The sequence below is a fragment of the Oncorhynchus nerka genome, linkage group LG9b (genome assembly GCF_034236695.1).
Source record: "Oncorhynchus nerka isolate Pitt River linkage group LG9b, Oner_Uvic_2.0, whole genome shotgun sequence".
Lineage (NCBI taxonomy): Eukaryota > Metazoa > Chordata > Actinopteri > Salmoniformes > Salmonidae > Oncorhynchus > Oncorhynchus nerka.
In genome coordinates, this window is record NC_088424.1 from 26,366,163 (window position 1) to 26,386,603 (window position 20,441).

General features: G+C 42.1%; 1 protein-coding gene across 3 annotated transcripts in view; it reads left to right on the top strand.

The window, feature by feature from the left end:
* The window catches only part of LOC115114511 (desmoglein-2-like protein), a 32,502-nt gene continuing 12,061 nt past the window's right edge, over positions 1-20,441 (top strand). Inside the window, exons 1-12 of one of the 3 annotated variants that reach the window (XM_029642811.2) lie at positions 1-205; positions 2,907-3,032; positions 4,087-4,242; positions 4,344-4,485; positions 5,025-5,188; positions 12,351-12,485; positions 13,201-13,386; positions 13,575-13,888; positions 14,031-14,173; positions 14,353-14,574; positions 14,813-14,980; positions 16,360-16,487. In XM_029642811.2, the coding sequence (XP_029498671.2) occupies positions 155-205; positions 2,907-3,032; positions 4,087-4,242; positions 4,344-4,485; positions 5,025-5,188; positions 12,351-12,485; positions 13,201-13,386; positions 13,575-13,888; positions 14,031-14,173; positions 14,353-14,574; positions 14,813-14,980; positions 16,360-16,487 (1,935 nt within the window). In that variant the 5' untranslated portion in view covers positions 1-154. Of the gene's footprint in view, positions 206-2,906; positions 3,033-4,086; positions 4,243-4,343; positions 4,486-5,024; positions 5,189-12,350; positions 12,486-13,200; positions 13,387-13,574; positions 13,889-14,030; positions 14,174-14,352; positions 14,575-14,812; positions 15,047-16,359; positions 16,488-20,441 lie in introns of all 3 variants that reach the window. The other 2 variants (XM_029642812.2, XM_029642810.2) reach the window with 2 other exon arrangements.

Here is a 20,441-nt window from a genome sequence, read left to right on the forward strand (position 1 = left end):
TTCTGTAATCAGCCTATGAGCGATGCTGTTGTGAAACTAGTTGAGAGACGCCGCCTATTGCAGTCTGTATAATCAAAGAATAACGAGTTTACAATTTCGAAAAGGCCGAAGTTGATGTAGGCTACAACAGAAAATACTGAGCAGCAGTATTCCAATGGCCCGTGTAGCCACAGCCACTGTTTTATTATTGCCGTTCATACTAACGGTGAGTAAAACTTCTTATTTTTCATATTGTAGCGTGGTAATGCTGGTAATTAGGTATAGGCTACACGAGCAATAACGGCAGTTTTTTAGGTGCAGCCTAGATGTGAGCATCTCAATGACAATGTCGGGAAAAAAAAACAGTTTTCTTTTTAGGATTGTAACCTTCACTTATTTGAAGAGAACATTTACTTCATATGTCGCTATTTTATTACTCTCCCGTTCATATTTCGCGTATAACACCGACTACGGACAACATGAGATTGAGAACAAAAACAGTTTAGCTGCGTAATGGTGCCCAGTGGTCATTTGCCTAGAGAAAGTCTGAACACATCTGGTCAATGTCAGTGAAAGAACAGCGGGTGAAAAACTTCGCTCCGATTTTAGAGAATGTCACTGAATATGATATCTATCAACAGCAACAATCGACACTGATATCACTATCACAACTTTCTCTTAGTTTAAATGTTGTGAAATTGATTTGTTCAACATTTTAATTGGGTCTTCTGCATACAGACGATAACGATTTTATCATAAACTGAATACATACAGCTTCCTGTCGTTGTTACAGTGAACGAAAACTATTAATAGCTTAAAGCTATATACTTTTCAGTTATAAGTATGTATGTCATATGTCTTTGATTATGAATTGGCATAAACATGCAATTATAATTAGCCTTGGCAAGAAACTACACGTTAGGCCTCCAAATTTTGTTGTGTTACAGCCTGAATTCAAAATGGATTAAATCTATTTATTAAATCTCACCCATCAACACACAATAACGCATAATGACAAAGTGAAAACATGTTTTTAGACATTTTTGCAATTTTATTGAACTGTCATTTACACAGGTATTTACACCCTGAGTCAATACATGTTAAAATCACCTTTGGCTGTGATTACAGCTGTGAGTCTTTCTGGGTAATATTGTACAATATTTTCACATGATTCTTTATAAAATTCTTCAAGCTCTGTCAAGTTGTTTGTTGATTATTGCTAGATAGCTGATTTAAGTCGAAACTGTAACTGGGCCACTCAGGAACATTCAATGTCGTCTTCATAAGCAACTCTAGTGTATATTTGGCCTTGTGTTTTTGGTTATTGTCCTGCTGAAAGGTGAATTTGTCTCCCAGTGTCTGTTGGAAAGCCGACTGCACTTGGTTTTCCTATAAGACTTTGCCTGTGGTTAGCTCTATTCCATTTATTTTTTTCCTAAAAAAGCTCCCTAAGTCCTTGCCGATGGCATAGCCATAGCATGATGCAGCCACCAGCATGCCTGAAAGAGTGGTAGGAAGAGTGAAGAGTGGTACTAAGTGATGTGTTGTGTTGGATTATCCCCAAACATAACGTTTTGTATTCAGGACATAAAGTTAATTGTTTTGCCATATTTTGTTTTGTTTCACCTTAGTGCCTCATTGCAAACAGGATGAATGTTTTGGAATATGTTTTTCTGTACAGGCTTCCTTCTTTTCACCCTGTCATTTAGGTTAGTATTGTGGAGTAACTACAGTGTTGTTGATCCATCCTCAGTTTTCTCCTATCACAGCCGTTAAACTCTAAATGTTTTAAAGTCACCATTGGCCTCATTGAAATCCCTGAGCGGTTTCCTTCCTGGCTGGCAACTGAGTTAGAACGGATGCATGTATCTTTGAAGTGACTGGGCGTATTGGTACACCATCTAACGGTTCATTAATAGCTTCACCATACTCAAAGGGATATTCAACGTCTGCTTTTTTGCAAGGCATTGGAAAACCTCCCTGGACTTTGTGGTTGAATCTGTGTTTGAAATTCACTGCTCGATTGAGGGACCTTACACATACTTGTATGTGTGGGGTACAGAGATGAGCTAGTCATTCAAAAATCATGTTAAACACTATCATTGCTATCAGTGAAACCATTCAACTTATTATGTGACTTGTTAAGCTTATTTTTACTATTTTTACTCTACTAAATCCATTCATCTGTACAAAGTGGTACAGACACTGAGGAAACAATCATGACATGATATTTAAACATAGCTTTAACTATTGCGCTAGAACTTACACTGAGTGCACAAAACATTAGGAACACCTGCTCTTTCCATGACATAGACTGACCAGATGAATCCAGGTGAAAGTTAGGATCCCTTATTGATATCGCTTGTTAAATCGACTTCAATCAGTGTAGATGAAGGGGAGGAGACAGGTTAAAGAAGGTTTTTTGAGTGTATGTGTGCCATTCAGAGGATGTGCAAGACAAAATATTTAAGTACCTTTGAACGAGGTGTGGTAGTAGGTGCCAGGCACTCTGGTTTGAGTGTGTCAAGAACGGCAATGCAGTTTTACACGCTCAACAGTTTCCCGTGTGTATCAATAATGGTCCACCACGGAAAGGACATCCAGACCACTTGACACAACTGTCTGTGGGAAGCATTGGAGTCAATATCGGCCAGCGTCCTTGTGGAATGCTTTCAACAACTTGTAGAGTCCATGCTGTGGCGAATTAAGGCTGAAAAGGGGGTGCAACTCAATATTAAGAATATGTTACTAATGTTTAGTACACTCAATGTATAAGTTATTGAGCAACTTGTAGTCTGCAGTTGTGAGTTATTTAGGAGCAATGCAGTGTTATTACAGTGTTATTATCACGTTAGCATAAAACCCATAGGCTTTCTTAGTGAGTCAATATTATAATGCTGTGTTTTTTCTTTTGTAATTTTCTGCAGTTTTTATGTGTGGTGGCAGCGGAAGGCGGTGGGCTGAAGCTGAGAAGACAGAAGAGAGAATGGATCATTCCTCCTAAGAGGTTGAAGGAGAATGTAGATTACACCAGCCATGAGTACATCGCAAAGGTATGATCTGATCCTATACGTCTTACTCATGGAGCGATTCAGATGTTTCTGACAACCATGAGACATGAAAATGTCTGAGCATGGCATAGCTCTTTAGGCCACACATCGGGTAAGTCAGTTGTCTGTCTAGAATGAATCATGCATAATAAGATCCATGAAGATACAGGGCTTTAGCGTTTAGTCAACATTAGCACTTTGAAAGTTTGTCGATGTCCGTACTTTGAACCAAAGAACTGCTGAATGTTGTCTTACTTTCTACTGATCAGGTTGGTTGCATACAGTATATCTGTGTCAGCTAGGTGTTGGACTCTAAAGTGAAGGAATACCTGTGTAATCGTTATGTTTGTGATTTCTGTGTTAGGAACAAGCTGCTCAGAGATACAGCCCAATGTGCGGTCATACCTACAGTCACTGAGCAATGGTTTAATCTAAAAACAAAACAAATCAAAATAAAATGAAACGTTTCATTTTCAACAGGTGTAGTGAAATGCTTAACCAACAATGCTGTTTTAAGAAAAATACCTGCTAAGTAAACTTTAAAAATAAATAAATAGATAAGTAAACAATAAGAAATAAAAGTTAACAAATAATTAAAGAGCAGCAGTAAAATTACAATAGTGAGGCTATACAGAGGCTGTACAGAGTTAATGTGCGGGGGCACCGGTTGGTCGAGGTAATTGAGGTAATATGTACATGTAGGTAGAGTTATTAAAGTCACTATTCATAGATAATAAACAGAGAGTAGCAGCGTAAAATAACAAGTCTTTCAACAACACATTCTGCCTGTATCTCCCTTCTACAACACAAACATGCCATTCATCTATCAATAGTTTCATACCTACAGTATACCTTGATATGATAGCATGTGTTCAGCTACATCTCCAGATGTACATTTGACATTTCGGCTATACTCCAAAAATAGGTTCCGTAAAAAAAAAGAAGGCTTTTGTGGTATTATCCTAGCTATTCACCGATGCTTATTATTATATCAACACTATTACAATAATAATAGTATTTTACTCTCAAGACTGATTGGTATGTGTGTTTTTGACAGATTCGCTCTGATGAGCAGTACACGTCAAAGGTGACTTACTCACTGACTGGGATCGGTGCAGACCAAAACCCCAGGAGCCTATTCACTGTCAACCCAAATACAGGCCTGGTCAGAATCAATGGAATTCTGGACAGAGAGAAGATACCTTCCTACCACGTAAGCTACCCAGTAAAACCTAATCCAAGGAATGGAATGCTTGTGCTCAAGATGTAAGATATGAATGAATGTCTGATGTTCTAACATGGTCTCTCTTTTAGTTACTTGGAGTAGCGACATACAACAATGGAAGCAGAGCAGAGAAGGACATTGACCTGCGTATTTCCGTTGAGGACCAGAATGACTGCCAACCAGTGTTCGTCTTTGGGCAATCTGGATCTGTTAATGAGTCCAGTGCTGCAGGCATGTTCCAATTATTTAAAATGTTTCTATCAAACTTGATGAGAATTAGTAGCCAGAGTAGTGGTAATGGTTCAAGCTGTAGCTGTTGTAGTAGTAGTGTTATTACCAGTGTTATCAGTGAAATAGTCACAGTAGTGATACAGTAATAGTAGTAGTAGTCATCGGCGTCGTAGTAGTACAGATGTGGGATCTTAATTTGATCACTTTTGTTGCTGAGAATTTTACCTTCACAGCAAATTCAAATGTTTAGTGTATTTGTGTTTTAAATAGGCTTCTAAAGTTTGTAATTTCCACTTTGAAATGTCAGACTCTATTTGACCTAATGACCTAATGAAAAAATGTGCATTCATTATAATCCACATAATAATTCACATTTCCTTTTGCTGCAGGATTATTTTCCTGCTGTAGCAAACGCGCTCATATTAAGATCCTACTTATGTAGTAGTGGTGGTAGTGGTAATAGTAGTAGTGGTAATAGCAATAGTACAGTAGTAGCACTGGTGTACTGCACAAGTAACTCTTCCCTTGGTCAATTCCAGAAACCGTTGTCATGAAAGTTTTAGCCACAGATGCAGATGAAGTGAACACGCTACACTCTCAGATTTACTATAGCATAGTGCAGAAGAGTTCTTCAGATAGCATGTTCGCCATCAACTACCAGACTGGAGAGATCATGGTTCGCCAGACTACGCTGGACAGAGAGGTGAGAGAGATACCTTGGTATACTATTATACAGTGTACTGTGCATGTTTTTATTTATTCTTATTTCACCTTTATTTAACCAGGTAAGCTAGTTGAGAACAAGTTCTCATTCACAACTGCGACCTGGCCAAGATAAGGCAAGGCAGTGCGACACAAACAACAACAGAGAGTTGCACATGGAATAAACAAGTGTACATTCAATAACACAATAGAAAAAAGAAAGTCTATATACAGTGTTTGCAAACAGCGTGAGGAGGTAGGCAGTAAATAGGCCATGGTAGCGAAGTAATTACAATTTAGCAGATTAACACTGGAGTGATAAATGAGCAGATGATGATGTGCAAGTAGAGATACTGGTGTGCAAAAGAGCAGAAAGTAAATAAAAACAGTATGGGATGAGGTAGGTAGATTGGGTGGGTTATTTACAGATGGACTATGTACAGCTGCAGCGATCGGTTAGCTGCTCAGATAGCTGATGTTTAAAGTTAGTGAGGGAGACATAAGTCTCCAGCTTCAGTGATTTTTTCAATTCGTTCCAGTCATTGGCATCAGAGAACTGGAAGGAAAGGAGGTGTTGGCTTTGGGGATGACCAGTGAGATATACCTGCTGGAGCGCGTGCTGTGGGTGGGTGTTGTTATCATGACCAGTGAGCTAAGGCGGAGCTTTACCTAGCATGGACTTATAGATGACCTGGAGCCAGTGGGTCTGGCGACGAATATGTAGCGAGGGCCAGCCGACTAGAGCATACAGGTCGCAGTGGTGGGTGGTATAAGGGGCTTTGGTAACAAAACGGATGACACTGTGATAGACTGCATCCAGTTTGCTGAGTAGAGTATTGGAAGCTATTTTGTAGATGACATCGCCGAAATCGAGCATCGGTAGGATAGTCAGTTTTACTAGGGTAAGTTTGGCAGTGTGAGTGAAGGATTCTAGATTTGATTTGGTATTGGAGATGTTTAATATGAGCCTGGAAGGACAATTTACAGTCTAGCCAGACACCTAGGTATTTGTAGTTGTCCACATATTCTAGGTCAGAACCGTCCAGGGTAGTGATGCTAGTCAGGCGGACAGGTGCAGGCAGCGAACGGTTGAAAAGCATGCATTTGGTTTTACTAGCGTTTAAGAGCATTTGGATGCCACGGAAGGAGTGTTGTATGGCATTGAAGCTTGTTTGGTGGTTAGTTAACACAGTGTCCAAAGAAGGGCCAGAAGTATACATAATGGTGTCGTCTGCATAAAGGTGGATCAGGGAATCACTCGCAGCAAGAGCGACATCATTGATATATACAGAGAAAAGAGTCGGTCTGAGAATTGAATCCTGTGCTACACCCATAGAGACAGCCAGAGGTCCGGTCAACAGGCCCTCCGATTTAACACACTGAACTCTGTCTGCAAAGTAGTTGGTGAACCAGACGAGGCAGTCATTTGAGAAACCGAAGCTATTGAGTCTGCCAATAAGAATACAGTGATTGACAGAGTCGAAAGCCTTATCTGTGGTGACCGTGTTACCTAGCCTCAGTGCAGTGGGCAGCTGGGATGAGGTGCTCTTGTTCTTCATGGACTTGACAGTGTCTTAAAACTTTTTGGAGTTAGAGCTACAGGATGCAAATTTCTCTTTGAAAAAGCTAGCCTTTGCTTGACTGACTGCGTGTATTGGTTCCTGACTTCCCTGAACATGTTCCAAGATGGCGTAGCAGTCGGACGTGTGTTTGTCTTGTCCCGTCCTGTCTGGTGTAAATATAGTGTAAATATAGTTTTCCTCATTTTTTTTTTCTGTATATATTTCGTACATATTTTAATCTCACTTTCCAACTACAGGCTGAATATACTCTCCTGCAACCCGCATCACCCAATGTGGTACGGATCTGCTTTTTCTATACTTTAGAACCGGAACCCTCATCAGAAGCTAGCCAGCTAACTAGCTACTAGCTAGTAGCTAGCCACTGCTAGCGGTCTTCAAAGCTAACTAGGACACCAGCGCGACATCAACCCAGAGCATATCAGACTGCTTTTTCTCTACCACATCTCCGGATTCCTACCGCAAGCTCTGAACCTTTACACCGGATCATCGCAACTAGCTAGCTGCAATCCGAGTGGCTACTCCTGGCTAACGTCTCTGTCCCAGAGCAAGCACCAGTTAGCCTTGAGCTAGCCTCGAGCTAAGCCCATCTCCCGACTAGCCGAAGAGGTCCAACAATACCTATTTTGCCAATTGGCCTGGACCCTCTACTGCCGACACGGATCCCCGCCGATCCATCACGACTGGTCCGCCGACATAATCGTCCGAGGTGGTTTCAACATGCTTTTCCGTTGCGACATCGCCAAAGATCCATCTGCTGGCCAAGGCCCGCGAGCTTTCTGAATCGCTGTGTCTCCAGCTCACCTAGCGTACTAGAGCACCTGTAGCATACTCCTGGGCTACAATTACCCGGGCCCACGACCGGTCTGTCGATGTCACCGCATGAAGAGGAATAAACAGACTCACCCCATCGCGACGTCCCCAAAGGTTAACTCTCTAGCCCTCGCTATCTCCCTGCTTGCTAATTCGGCCTGCTAACGGCTAGCTTGTCAAGCTCCGGTCCGCTAACTGCTACCTTGTCTAGCCCGGGCCTACGAACTGTTAGCTTGTTAGCACAGGCCTGCTAACCGTCTGAACCACCGCGTCCCAATCACTCTCTGAACCCATTTACTTTCTATCTCTTTTTGATTTTTAATTTGTTTATACCTTCCGGAAACCTGCCTCACCCAATGTGATACGGAATCGCTATTACTTTTAATTTTAATTTTATTTTTATGACACACTCAAGAACCTCCAGACGCTAACCAGCTAACTAGCTACAAGCTAATTAGTCATTGTTAGTTTTTAAAAAACCTGGATAACACTCGCCAGCCCAGCTTCCCTGCCCATCCACCGCTGCCCCCTGGACACTGATCTCTTGGCTACATAGCTGACGCACGCTGGACTGTCCATTAATCACGGTACTCCATTCTGCTTGTTTGTTTTACCTGTCGGCCCCGTTGCCTAGTCAACGCCATTTTACCTGCTGTTTGTTGTGCTAGCTGATTAGCCTCGCCTACTGTTTTTAGCTAGCTTTCCAAATTCAACACCTGTGATTACTGTATGCCTCGCTGTATGTCTCTCTCAAATGTCAATATGCCTTGTATACTGTTGTTCAGGTTAGTTATCATTGTTTTAGTTCACAATGGAGCCCCTAGATCCACTCTGCATACCCCTGTTACCTCCTTTGTCCCACCTCCCACACATGCGGTGACCTCACCCATTACAACCAGCATGTCCAGAGATACAACCTCTCTCATCATCACCCAGTGCCTGGGCTTACCTCCGCTGTACCCGCACCCCACCATACCCCTGTTTGCGCATTATGCCCTGAATATATTCTACCATGCCCAGAAACCTGCTCCTCTTATCCTCTGCCCCCAACGCTCTAGGCGACCAGTTTTGATAGCCTTTAGCCGCACCCTCATACTACTCCTTCTCTGTTCCGCGGGTGATGTGGAGGTAAACCCAGGCCCTGCATGTCCCCAGGTACCCTCATTTGTTGACTTCTGTGATCGAAAAAGCCTTGGTTTTATGCATGTCAACATCAGAAGCCTCCTCCCTAAGTTTGTTTTACTCACAGCTTTAGCACACTCTGCTAACCCTGATGTCCTTGCCGTGTCTGAATCCTGGCTCAGGAAGGCCACCAAAAATTCAGAGATTTCCATACCCAACTATAACATCTTCCGTCAAGATAGAACTGCCAAAGGGGGCGGAGTTGCAGTCTACTGCAGAGATAGCCTGCAAAGTAATGTCATACTTTCCAGGTCCATACCCAAACAGTTCGAACTACTAATTTTGAAAATTACTCTCTCCAGAAATAAGTCTCTCACTGTTGCCGCCTGCTACCGACCACCCTCAGCTCCCAGCTGTGCCCTGGACACCATTTGTGAATTGATCGCCCCCCATCTAGCTTCAGAGTTTGTTCTGTTAGGCGACCTAAACTGGGATATGCTTAACACCCCGGCAGTCCTACAATGTAAGCTAGATGCCCTCAATCTCACTCAAATCATCAAGGAACCCACCAGGTACAACCCTAACTCTGTAAACAAGGGCACCCTCATAGACGTCATCCTGACCAACTGGCCCTCCAAATACACCTCCGCTGTCTTCAACCAGGATCTCAGCGATCACTGCCTCATTGCCTGTATCCGCCACGGAGCCGCAGTCAAACGACCACCCCTCATCACTGTCAAACGCTCCCTAAAACACTTCTGTGAGCAGGCCTTTCTAATCAACCTGGCCCGGGTATCCTGGAAGGACGTCAGTTGAGGATGCCTGGTCATTCTTTAAAAGTAACTTCCTCACCATTTTAGATAAGCATGCTCCGTTCAAAAAATGCAGAACCAAGAACAGATACAGCCCTTGGTTCACTCCAGACCTGACTGCCCTCGACCAGCACAAAAACATCCTGTGGCGGACTGCAATAGCATCGAATAGCCCCCGTGATATGCAACTGTTCAGGGAAGTCAGGAACCAATACACAAGTCAGTCAGGAAAGCTAAGGCCAGCTTCTTCAGGCAGAAGTTTGCATCCTGTAGCTCCAACTCCAAAAAGTTCTGGGACACTGTGAAGTCCATGGAGAACAAGAGCACCTCCTCCCAGCTGCCCACTGCACTGAGGCTAGGTAACACGGTCTCCACCGATAAATCCATGATTATCGAAAACTTCAATAAGCACTTCTCAACGGCTGGCCATGCCTTCCGCCTGGCTACTCCAACCTCGGCCAACAGCTCCGCCCCCCCCGCAGCTCCTCGCCCAAGCCTCTCCAGGTTCTCCTTTACCCAAATCCAGATAGCAGATGTTCTGAAAGAGCTGCAAAACCTGGACCCGTACAATCAGCTGGGCTTGACAATCTGGACCCTCTATTTCTGAAACTATCTGCCGCCATTATCGGAACCCCTATTACCAGCCTGTTCAACCTCTCTTTCATATCGTCTGAGATCCCCAAGGATTGGAAAGCTGCCGCAGTCATCCCCCTCTTCAAAGGGGGAGACACCCTGGACCCAAACTGCTATAGACCTATATCCATCCTGCCCTGCCTATCTAAGGTCTTCGAAAGCCAAGTCAACAAACAGGTCACTGACCATCTCGAATCCCACCGTACCTTCTCCGCTGTGCAATCTGGTTTCCGAGCCGGTCACGGGTGCACCTCAGCCACACTCAAGGTACTAAACGATATCATAACCGCCATCAATAAAAGACAGTACTGTGCAGCCGTCTTCATCGACCTCGCCAAGGCTTTCGACTCTGTCAATCACCATATTCTTATCGGCAGACTCAATAGCCTCGGTTTTTCGGATGACTGCCTTGCCTGGTTCACCAATTACTTTGCAGACAGAGTTCAGTGTGTCAAATCGGAGGGCATGCTGTCCGGTCCTCTGGCAGTCTCTATGGGGTGCCACAGGGTTCAATTCTCGGGCCGACTCTTTTCTCTGTATATATCAATGATGTTGCTCTTGCTGCGGGCGATTCCTGATCCACCTCTACGCAGACGACACCATTCTATATACTTTCGGCCCGTCATTGGACACTGTGCTATCTAACCTCCAAACGAGCTTCAATGCCATACAGCACTCCTTCCGTGGCCTCCAAATGCTCTTAAACGCGAGTAAAACCAAATGCATGCTTTTCAACCGATCGCTGCCTGCACCCGCATGCCTGACTAGCATCACCACCCTGGATGGTTCCGACCTTGAATATGTGGACATCTATAAGTACCTAGGTGTCTGGCTAGACTGCAAACTCTCCTTCCAGACTCACATCAAACATCTCCAATCGAAAATCAAATCAAGAGTCGGCTTTCTATTCCGCAATAAAGCCTCCTTCACTCACGCCGCCAAGCTTACCCTAGTAAAACTGACTATCCTACCGATCCTCGACTTCGGCGATGTCATCTACAAAATGGCTTCCAACACTCTACTCAGCAAACTGGATGCAGTCTATCACAGTGCCATCCGTTTTGTCACCAAAGCACCTTATACCACCCACCACTGCGACTTGTATGCTCTAGTCGGCTGGCCCTCGCTACATATTCGTCGCCAGACCCACTGGCTCCAGGTCATCTACAAGTCCATGCTAGGTAAAGCTCCGCCTTATCTCAGTTCACTGGTCACGATGGCAACACCCATCCGTAGCACGCGCTCCAGCAGGTGTATCTCACTGATCATCCCTAAAGCCAACACCTCATTTGGCCGCCTTTCGTTCCAGTACTCTGCTGCCTGTGACTGGAACGAACTGCAAAAATTGCTGAAGTTGGAGACTTTTATCTCCCTCACCAACTTCAAACATCAGCTATCCGAGCAGCTAACCGATCGCTGCAGCTGTACATAGTCTATTGGTAAATAGCCCACCCATTTTCACCTACCTCATTCCCATACTGTTTTTATACTGTTTTTTATTTATTTACTTTTCTGCTCTTTTGCACACCAATATCTCTACCTGTACATGACCATCTGATGATTTATCACTCCAGTGTTAATCTGCAAAATTGTATTATTCGCCTACCTCCTCATGCCTTTTGTACACATTGTATATAGACTGCCCATTTTTTTTTCTTTTTTTTTTTCTACTGTGTTATTGACTTGTTAATTGTTTACTCCATGTGTAACTCTGTGTTGTCTGTTCACACTGCTATGCTTTATCTTGGCCAGGTCGCAGTTGCAAATGAGAACTTGTTCTCAACTAGCCTACCTGGTTAAATAAAGGTGAAATAAAAAATAAAAAATAAAAAAACAGTTGCATATCGCAGGGACTATTCGATGCTAGTGCAGTACGCCACAGGATGTTTTTGTGCTGGTCAATGGCCGTCAGGTCTGGAGTGAACCAAGGGCTATATTTGTTTAGTTCTACATTTTTTGAAAGGAGCATGCTTATTTAAGATGGTGAGGAAGTTACTTTTAAAGATCGACCAGGCATCATCGACGGGATGAGGTCAATATCATTCCAGGATACCCGGGCCATGTCGATTAGAAAGGCCTGCTCACAAAAGTGACCACAGCACTGTATGCATTGTATGCATTGACACTTTCACAGCCAGTAATGTTGATATCTACAACAATAAGTAACTAACTATAAGCTCTATTATATTGCTTGGTTGTCTAGACCCAAGACACCTACACCCTGACTGTAAAAGGCTCAGACATGAACGGAGCAATGGGTGGAAACTCAGGAACAGGACAGGTGGTGATTAAAATCCTGGACATCAACGACAACATCCCCACCCTGGAGAAAGAATATGTAAGATCTCAACCTCTCAACCTCTTTATTTATTATATTGAAGCGACAATAACCCAATCAGTATAATAGTGTTTTTATATTTATTATGTTGTAGCAACCATAACCCAACACCTAGCAGCCTCGTTGAGAAGTTCAGATCTCTTGGCACAATGGTTAATGTGTTGGCTTGACAGTTGCTGGACACCTGAAATTCACTGCAATATTTAATTGTTTATTTATTTGTTATTTTACCAGGTAAGTTGACTGAGAACACATTCTCATTTGCAGCAACCACCTGGGTAATAGTTACAGGGGAGAGGAGGGGGATGAATGAGCCAATTGTAAACTGGGGATTATTAGGTGACCGTGATGGTTTGAGGGCCAGATTGGGAATTTAGCCATGACACCGGGGTTAACACCCCTACTCTTACGATAAGTGCCATGAGATCTTTAATGACCTCAGAGTCAGGACACCCGTTTAACATCTCACCCGAAAGACGGCGGCACCCTACACAGGGCAGTGCCCTGGGGCATTGGGATATTTTTTTAGACCAGAGAAAATAGTGCCTCCTACTGGCCCTCCAACACCACTTCCAGCAGCATCTGGTCTCAGTACCAACCCTGCTTAGCTTCAGAAGCAAGCCAGTAGTGGTATGCAGGGTGGTATGCTGCTGGCAAATAAGCAATATGTTGCTGGGGATGTATGAACTTTTGATGTGTGAATGTGTGTTTTCAGTACGAGGGGAGTGTGTTGGAGAACACGGTCAATGTGGAGGTGCTGAGGATCAAAGCCACTGATCTGGACCTGATGTACACTGAGAACTGGCTGGCTGTGTTCACCATCATCACAGGCAACGAAGCCGGCTACTTCACTATCACTACCGACTCCAAGACCAACGAAGGCATTATTATGATAACCAAGGTATGGGCTATGATTGAAGATTGACTCAGGCTTGAATTTAATCGAAAGCATTTCGAACATTTTCTTTTAAATGTAATTCCAGCCTCAGTGTCTTGTAACTACTAGTCTTCTCAATTCTCATAATATTACAACATTGTTTGTATCACTGGACTCATTCTACTGTTTATCCCTGCTGTTTGAATCTAAAGGCACTGGACTATGAGGAGCTGAAAGTGCTCAACCTTGCCATAAGTGTTTCCAACAAAGCAGTGTACTACTTTGGCTCTTCTTCTACGAGTGGAGGGAGAGGAGGAGGAGGGGTTGGAGGCGGGGGTATGACGGGCGGTGGTAAGACCTACCCCATCAAGATAAATGTGATCAACCAGAAAGAGGGCCCCAAATTCCAGCCAATGGTTAAAGTGGTGACCATCTCTGAGGACTCCACCACAGTCACCATTAACAAGGTCATCACTACCTACGCAGCCATCGACAGTGACACACTACTGACTGCTACCAATGTTAGGTGAGGTCCCAGATGTTTTCATATTGCTTTATCGGAGTGAATATTATGTGATGTGATTTTATGTTATGTTAATCTCCATCTTACTAAAGGATCATTGAGTTGATCCTAATTGTGTGCTCTTGTCATTATTTCATTTACTCAGGTATGCCAAAAAATCCGATGTAGACAACTGGCTGATCATTGATGAAAAGACAGCAGAGATCAAGCTGAACAAAGTGCCTGATCGGGAGTCCAAATACCTGGTCAATGGAACATACTACGCCAAGATAATAGCCATCACAACCGGCAAGTACCCATACTATAATCAATTTGTCCTCATGCCATTCTGTAAGATATCAAGAAGTCAAGAAATCTGTCCAGAACATTGGCGACTGAAGATGCACTCTAGGACCTTTGCTCCACTTGGAGCTAAAAGAGAATAAGTCAAGTCTGTACGTAATTCTGAATTTTCTTTTGGTGTACAGATCTGCCATCCAAAACGGCCACAGGGACAATAGCTATCCAGGTGGAGGACTTTAACGACCACTGTCCCATACTGACAGCTACGGCTACGACCATGTGTCTGGGAGATACCACTGTGTATGTCAAGGCTGTGGATGGGGACACCTTCCCCAACGGAGCTCCCTTCAAGTTCAGAGTGATTCAGGGGGACAGCAAACAGAAGTGGACAGTGGAGCACCTCAATGGTAACATAACTAATCTGGGACTTTGGGGTTTAGTAATCAGATAGACAGTATGACAAGCTTAATCAAGGGGTGTTTTGCTTTTATTTTGTTGAGCCTGATAGAAGGTGTTTTAGAATGAGCAGTCTTAAACTGAACTTACATTACATATTGTGGTGTGTTTGAATGGAATTGGTTGATAGATTTGATGTCTAGATTTGTATAATTCATGTTTGTTTTGTCTCTCTCATATTTATTTTAGCTACCACTGCCATTTTACGAGACCATGCCCACATGTGGCCAGGTCACTACAAGGTTGCTGTGGAGATCAGTGACCAGCAGGGGAAGGCCTGTGCTGACATCCAGATTCTGAACGTGGATGTGTGCACCTGTGATCAGGTCAATAAGGTCTGCTTCGCCCGGGAGATGGGTAAGGACGTCACATTAGGAGCATCTGCCATTCTGCTGCTCCTTCTGGGCCTCCTGCTGTTGCTGCGTGAGTAGGCCCTCTGTTAACTTCATCTTCTGTTGGCTTCCTCAAACTGCCTACTTGATAAAGATCTAGGGAGGAGAGACTGCTTCATAATGCTGCTGACTAACGTATTTCAATATGTTTTGAGTGATTAGTAAGTTGGGCAAGACGAGTCACTAGGCAGGTTTACATTGACCCAGGTTTATTCGACAAAAGCAATGTCACAAAATAATATATGTTGACGTGTGTAATGGAAATGGCAGATATACTGTACATGTAGGAGACATTTTCTAAAGATCAACAACATTTTTATCTGTTCTACAGGGGTGGATTTTTATTTTGTCCTGCTTTCTTTACTGCGACAAATGATGATGGAAACAGTGTTTTTTGAGTAAATTATGATTTTTTAATCATTTTGAAGGCACGTGATGTCATCACGCTTCTATAAAACTCCACTCCACATTTCTTTCTGAAAGCATAGTTCTTGCTTCAGCCATTTTTTTCAACTATGAAAATTATGTTTTCTTTGCAGGACAAGAATTGTCCTGACTTTCAAGAATGCATGAATTGCTTCACCTTGCTTTTATGATTGGCTAGAAAGTTTCACCATCCAATTATTTCCGATTTACAGGAGTGCAAGTTTCACCATGGCACGGACCATGCACAGGATCGCTGTTTGAAAATAGCACATTTTTGTCAATGATTGTTTTCTGTTCATTCTGGCTTTCGCGGGCTACCTGAGACATGAAACAGATAGAGGGCATAAGCTACTGTCACCAATTTATTAGGCCTAATGTGCAATTTGCCTAAATGGAAAATGGAAACACCAGTTTTTTTTATTCTACACTGTACACTCTTACAAAAAAGGGTTCAAAATAGGTTCTTCAGCTGTCCCCATACGATAACGCTTTTGGTTCCAGGTAGAACTCTTTTGGGTTCCTTGTAGGACCATCTTTGTAAAGGGTTCTACCTGGAACCAAAAAGGGTTCGTCAAAGGGATATCCTATGGCAGCTGAAGAACCCTTGGAGGTTCTAGATAGCACCTTTTTTTCTAAGAGTATAGATTTTTAGGTGTGATGTCATTACGTTTAGCTGTTTTTATTGACTCAAGATAGTTAAATGGAAACACACAATAGCATGCAATTGTCGCGTCAATTTTCTATTCAAACTTTCGAAATGTTGACAACAAATCACTGGACAAGGTAATGTAAACATAGCTATTGATGGGTTATGTCTACAACCCTTTGTCCCAAGGCATTCAGACCTCTCACCTAACATCATGTCTTGGGCTTTGTGTTTTGTGAACATTAGTTGAAATTTGGAATGTGTGTTTACAGTGGTGCCCCTCTTGCTGCTGTTCTGTCTGTGTGGAGGAGTGGCGTCCATAGGTGACTTTAAGGCGATGCCATTTGACACTAAAGAACACCTGATTCCATATCACACCGAGGGACAAGGAGAAGACAAGGTATTTTATACATGATGGCACTGCCAATGGATGACATCAAACTGGTGTCTGTAGTAGAGGTTGTAAATAAGAATGATCTTTGGAGATACAGTATCAATCAAAGGTTTGGACACACCTACTCATTCAAGGGTTTTTCCTTATTTTTTACTCATTTCTACATTGTAGAATAATAGTGAAGACATCAAAATGATTAAATAACACATGGAATCATGTAGTAACCAAAAAAGTTTTAAACAAATCAAAATATATTTTATATTTGAGATTCTTCAAAGTAGCATCCCTTTGCTTTGATGACAGCTTTGCACACTCTTGGCATTCTCTCAACCAGCTTCATGAGGTAATCACCTGGAATGCATTGAAATTAACAGGTGTGCCTTGTTAAAAGCTAATTTGTGGAATTTCTTTCCTTCTTCATGCATTTCAGCCAATCAGTTGGCTGTGTTGGTATACAGATAGGTCATCAGATACGTCATCAGAGAGCGCAACAGAACATTGTACTGTCTATACTCGATTTGTTGTTTATATTAAAACATTTTCATTAAATAGATTTTAATCAGAACTAAAGTTTTGTTGCTAAGGATTCCATGACGCGGTTAGCCTTTACGACTGGGACTGCATGTTTGTGTTCCATTTTTTGTGTGGAGTGCTAGCTGGCTGTACTACAGACACCTGTCATTATTGTGGGAAAGACTCATTGTTATCTTTTCGTAAATCAACTGGTTGCAGTAAAGTGCCAAAAGCTTTACACTATGGAAGAACAACATACTCCATCATGGAAAGATCCGACTACCTCACAAAATAACTTTAACCCGACAAAAAAATGTAAAACAGATTCATCTACAGACACGGACGATTTACTTACCGTTGAAGTCGAGGCAAGTGCTCTGGCTGGAATCCATGTAACACTGGAAAAGTTGTGTGAGAGGGGGTAGCAGGGCTGAGAGTTTAGCCAGAGTGAAATTCTCACGCTCCAAGGAGAAAACAAGGCACTCACAGCCAAGGTAAAAATCCACGATTCCAACATGGATTGTCTACTCAGGGAAAACAGGGTGATGAAGGAGTCGCTACTAGACATACAAAGTCGTAGCATGCGTGAAAATCTATTTTTTTATGGGATTCCTGAGGACACATCCAATAATCCAGAGGGCGCGATCAGAGAATTCATGCAATTCCCATTGAAACTTCCTATAGAAACTTTAAACAAGGTGGCTTTCTACCGAGTGCACAGACTTGGAGCTCGGAGCGACAAGACCAAGGGTCCCCGACCGATCATCGCAAAATTTGAACAATACCAACAAAAGGAGCTGATCAAAAGCAGAGGCAGGGAGCTTAAAGGGACCAAATTCAGTCTCAGTGACCAAGGGAGATAAACGAACGTCGTAAGAGACTGTATCCGGTACAAAGGCAACATAGGGAGAAGGGTAAGCGTGCCTTTCTCATTGTGGACAAACTCTTTATAGATGGACAGCTATTCTGAGACAGCTTCATAACACCATGGCTGTACTAAATTCTACAGGGACTTCAGGTTACGAAAAAAAGAAAGTATGGGAACTGTAAAAATGAAGTGGATATGAAGTTGATATGAACACACACGTACTCAATTACATGCTCGCTTACACATACAGACTTATACATACACATACACCTGCTCTCGCTCTCTTCTCTCACTCTTTTTCTCTCTTTTCTCTTCTCTATTGTCGAGAACTGTTTTAAAATGTAATATGTTTATTGTTTGTCTATCTTTTTTTATGTATTTGTCTACAAGTTTATATATGTTTAAACAAACAAGGGGAAGATATCAGAATAGCGGCACTGGGGAATAATAACATATTGTACGGAATACATTTGTACTGTAGTGTAGCCTTCTCTAGAGTAATGCAAGGTGTCTTTCTTGATCATGTGAAATGTAAATTGCTATGGAAATGCTGGGATGTGTTTTTCAATGATGTTAAAGGTAACTATGATGCAACTATGACGGTGATACGATATGGATTACAATTATCATCATGAATATTAAGGCTATACGCACTACATGTTACACACATAGACACTCAACCATGCAAATTGGCATATTATTTATCTGGACATTACATATTATAGTCTTACTCTTATACAGACATCGTACACACTCTCACTAAATCACATCCAATATACACATCATCCTACTCAGATTTACTACACACATAATATCTTGTCTCAATTTTCTAACATCTGTGGTATTGGCTCACAAGCAATAAAGGGAAGGGAATAAAACAAATATTGCTGGAACTTATTTATTGAATTCTAATTATCAGACATTTGAAAGCTCTAATTTTGATCGTCATAATACCTCTGATGGCAGTAACTTTACAAGCACTAATTATGGTCAATTTAGACTGAGAATAGTATCTAGTTAAGGTAAGGGGTGAAATAAGTATAGCCAGTTATAATTGTAATTGTTTAGCAGATTAAAAAAAAAACGTCAGTCTTTATGCGGCTAAAAGAAAAGGAATATAACATATACTGTAGACAGGAAACTCGCTCTACATCCTTAGATGAAGTTGCGTGGGAAAAGGAATGGGGTGGTGAAAAATGTTTCTGTCATGGACAAAGGAACTCAAAAGGTGTGATGATATTAATTAACAACCACTTTGATCTGAATGTGCAAATAGTCAGGAATGATTCGCAAGGAAAGTGGATCTTTTTGAATATGAATGTGGACGAAAAAGAGATTTGGCTCATTATTCTATATGGTCCAAATCAGGATGATCCATACCTCATCGAAAACATTTATACTAATTTATTGAACTTACAGGCAACAAATGATCAAATTATAATGGTAGGAAACTATAACACAGTGTTAAGTACCTCAATGGACCGTAAAGGTAATCACTCTCTGTTGTGACTAGGGGGCAGTATTTTCATTTTTGGAAAAATAACGTTCCCAAAGTAAACGGGATATTTTGTCAGGACAACATGCTAGAATATGCATATAATTGACAGCTTAGGATAGAAAACACTCTAAAGTTTCCAAAACTGTAAAAATATTGTCTGTGAGTATAACAGAACTGATATTGCAGGCAAAAGCCTGAGAAAAATCCAATCCAGAAGTGACTCATGTTTTGAATGCTCTGCGTTCCGATACGTCCCTATTGAGCAGTGAATGGGCTATCAACCAGATTACTTTTTCTACATATTCCCCAAGGTGTCTACAGCATTGTGACGTAGTTTCACGCCTTTATGTTGAAGAATAAGCATAAGCGGCTACATTGCGCAAGTGGTCACCTGATGGCTCTCAGAGTGAGTCTTGCGTAAAATAGGTAGCCATTTTTCCTCTCGCTCCTACTGAAAAAACAATTGTCCCGGTGGATATATTATCGAATAGATATTTGAAAAACACCTTGAGGATTGATTATAAACAATGTTTGCCATGTTTCTGTCGATATTATGGCATTGTCGTGACCGCAATTTCCGGTCGATTTCTCAGCCAAACGTGAAGAACAAACGGAGCTATTTCGCCTACAAAAATAATATTTTTGGAAAAAAGGAACATTTGCTATCTAACTGGGAGTCTCGTGAGTGAAAACATCTGAAGCTCATCAAAGGTAAACAATTTAATTTGATTGCTTTTCTGATTTTCGTGACCAAGTTACCTGCTGCTAGCTGGACATAATGCTATGCTAGGCTATCGATAAACTTACACAAATGCTTGTCTTGCTTTGGCTGTAAAGCCTATTTTGAAAATCTGAGATGACAGGGTGATTAACAAAAGGCTAAGCTGTGTTGCAATATATTTCACTTGTGATTCTCTTGAATAGGAATATTTTCTAGTAATATTTATGTCTGTTGCGTTATGCTAATTCGTGTCAGATGATGACAACGATCCCGTTCACGGGATGGGAGTTACAACAAGTGCCCTTAAGGAAATCACAAATATTATGGACACATTAGAAATAGTAGATATTCGGAGACTAA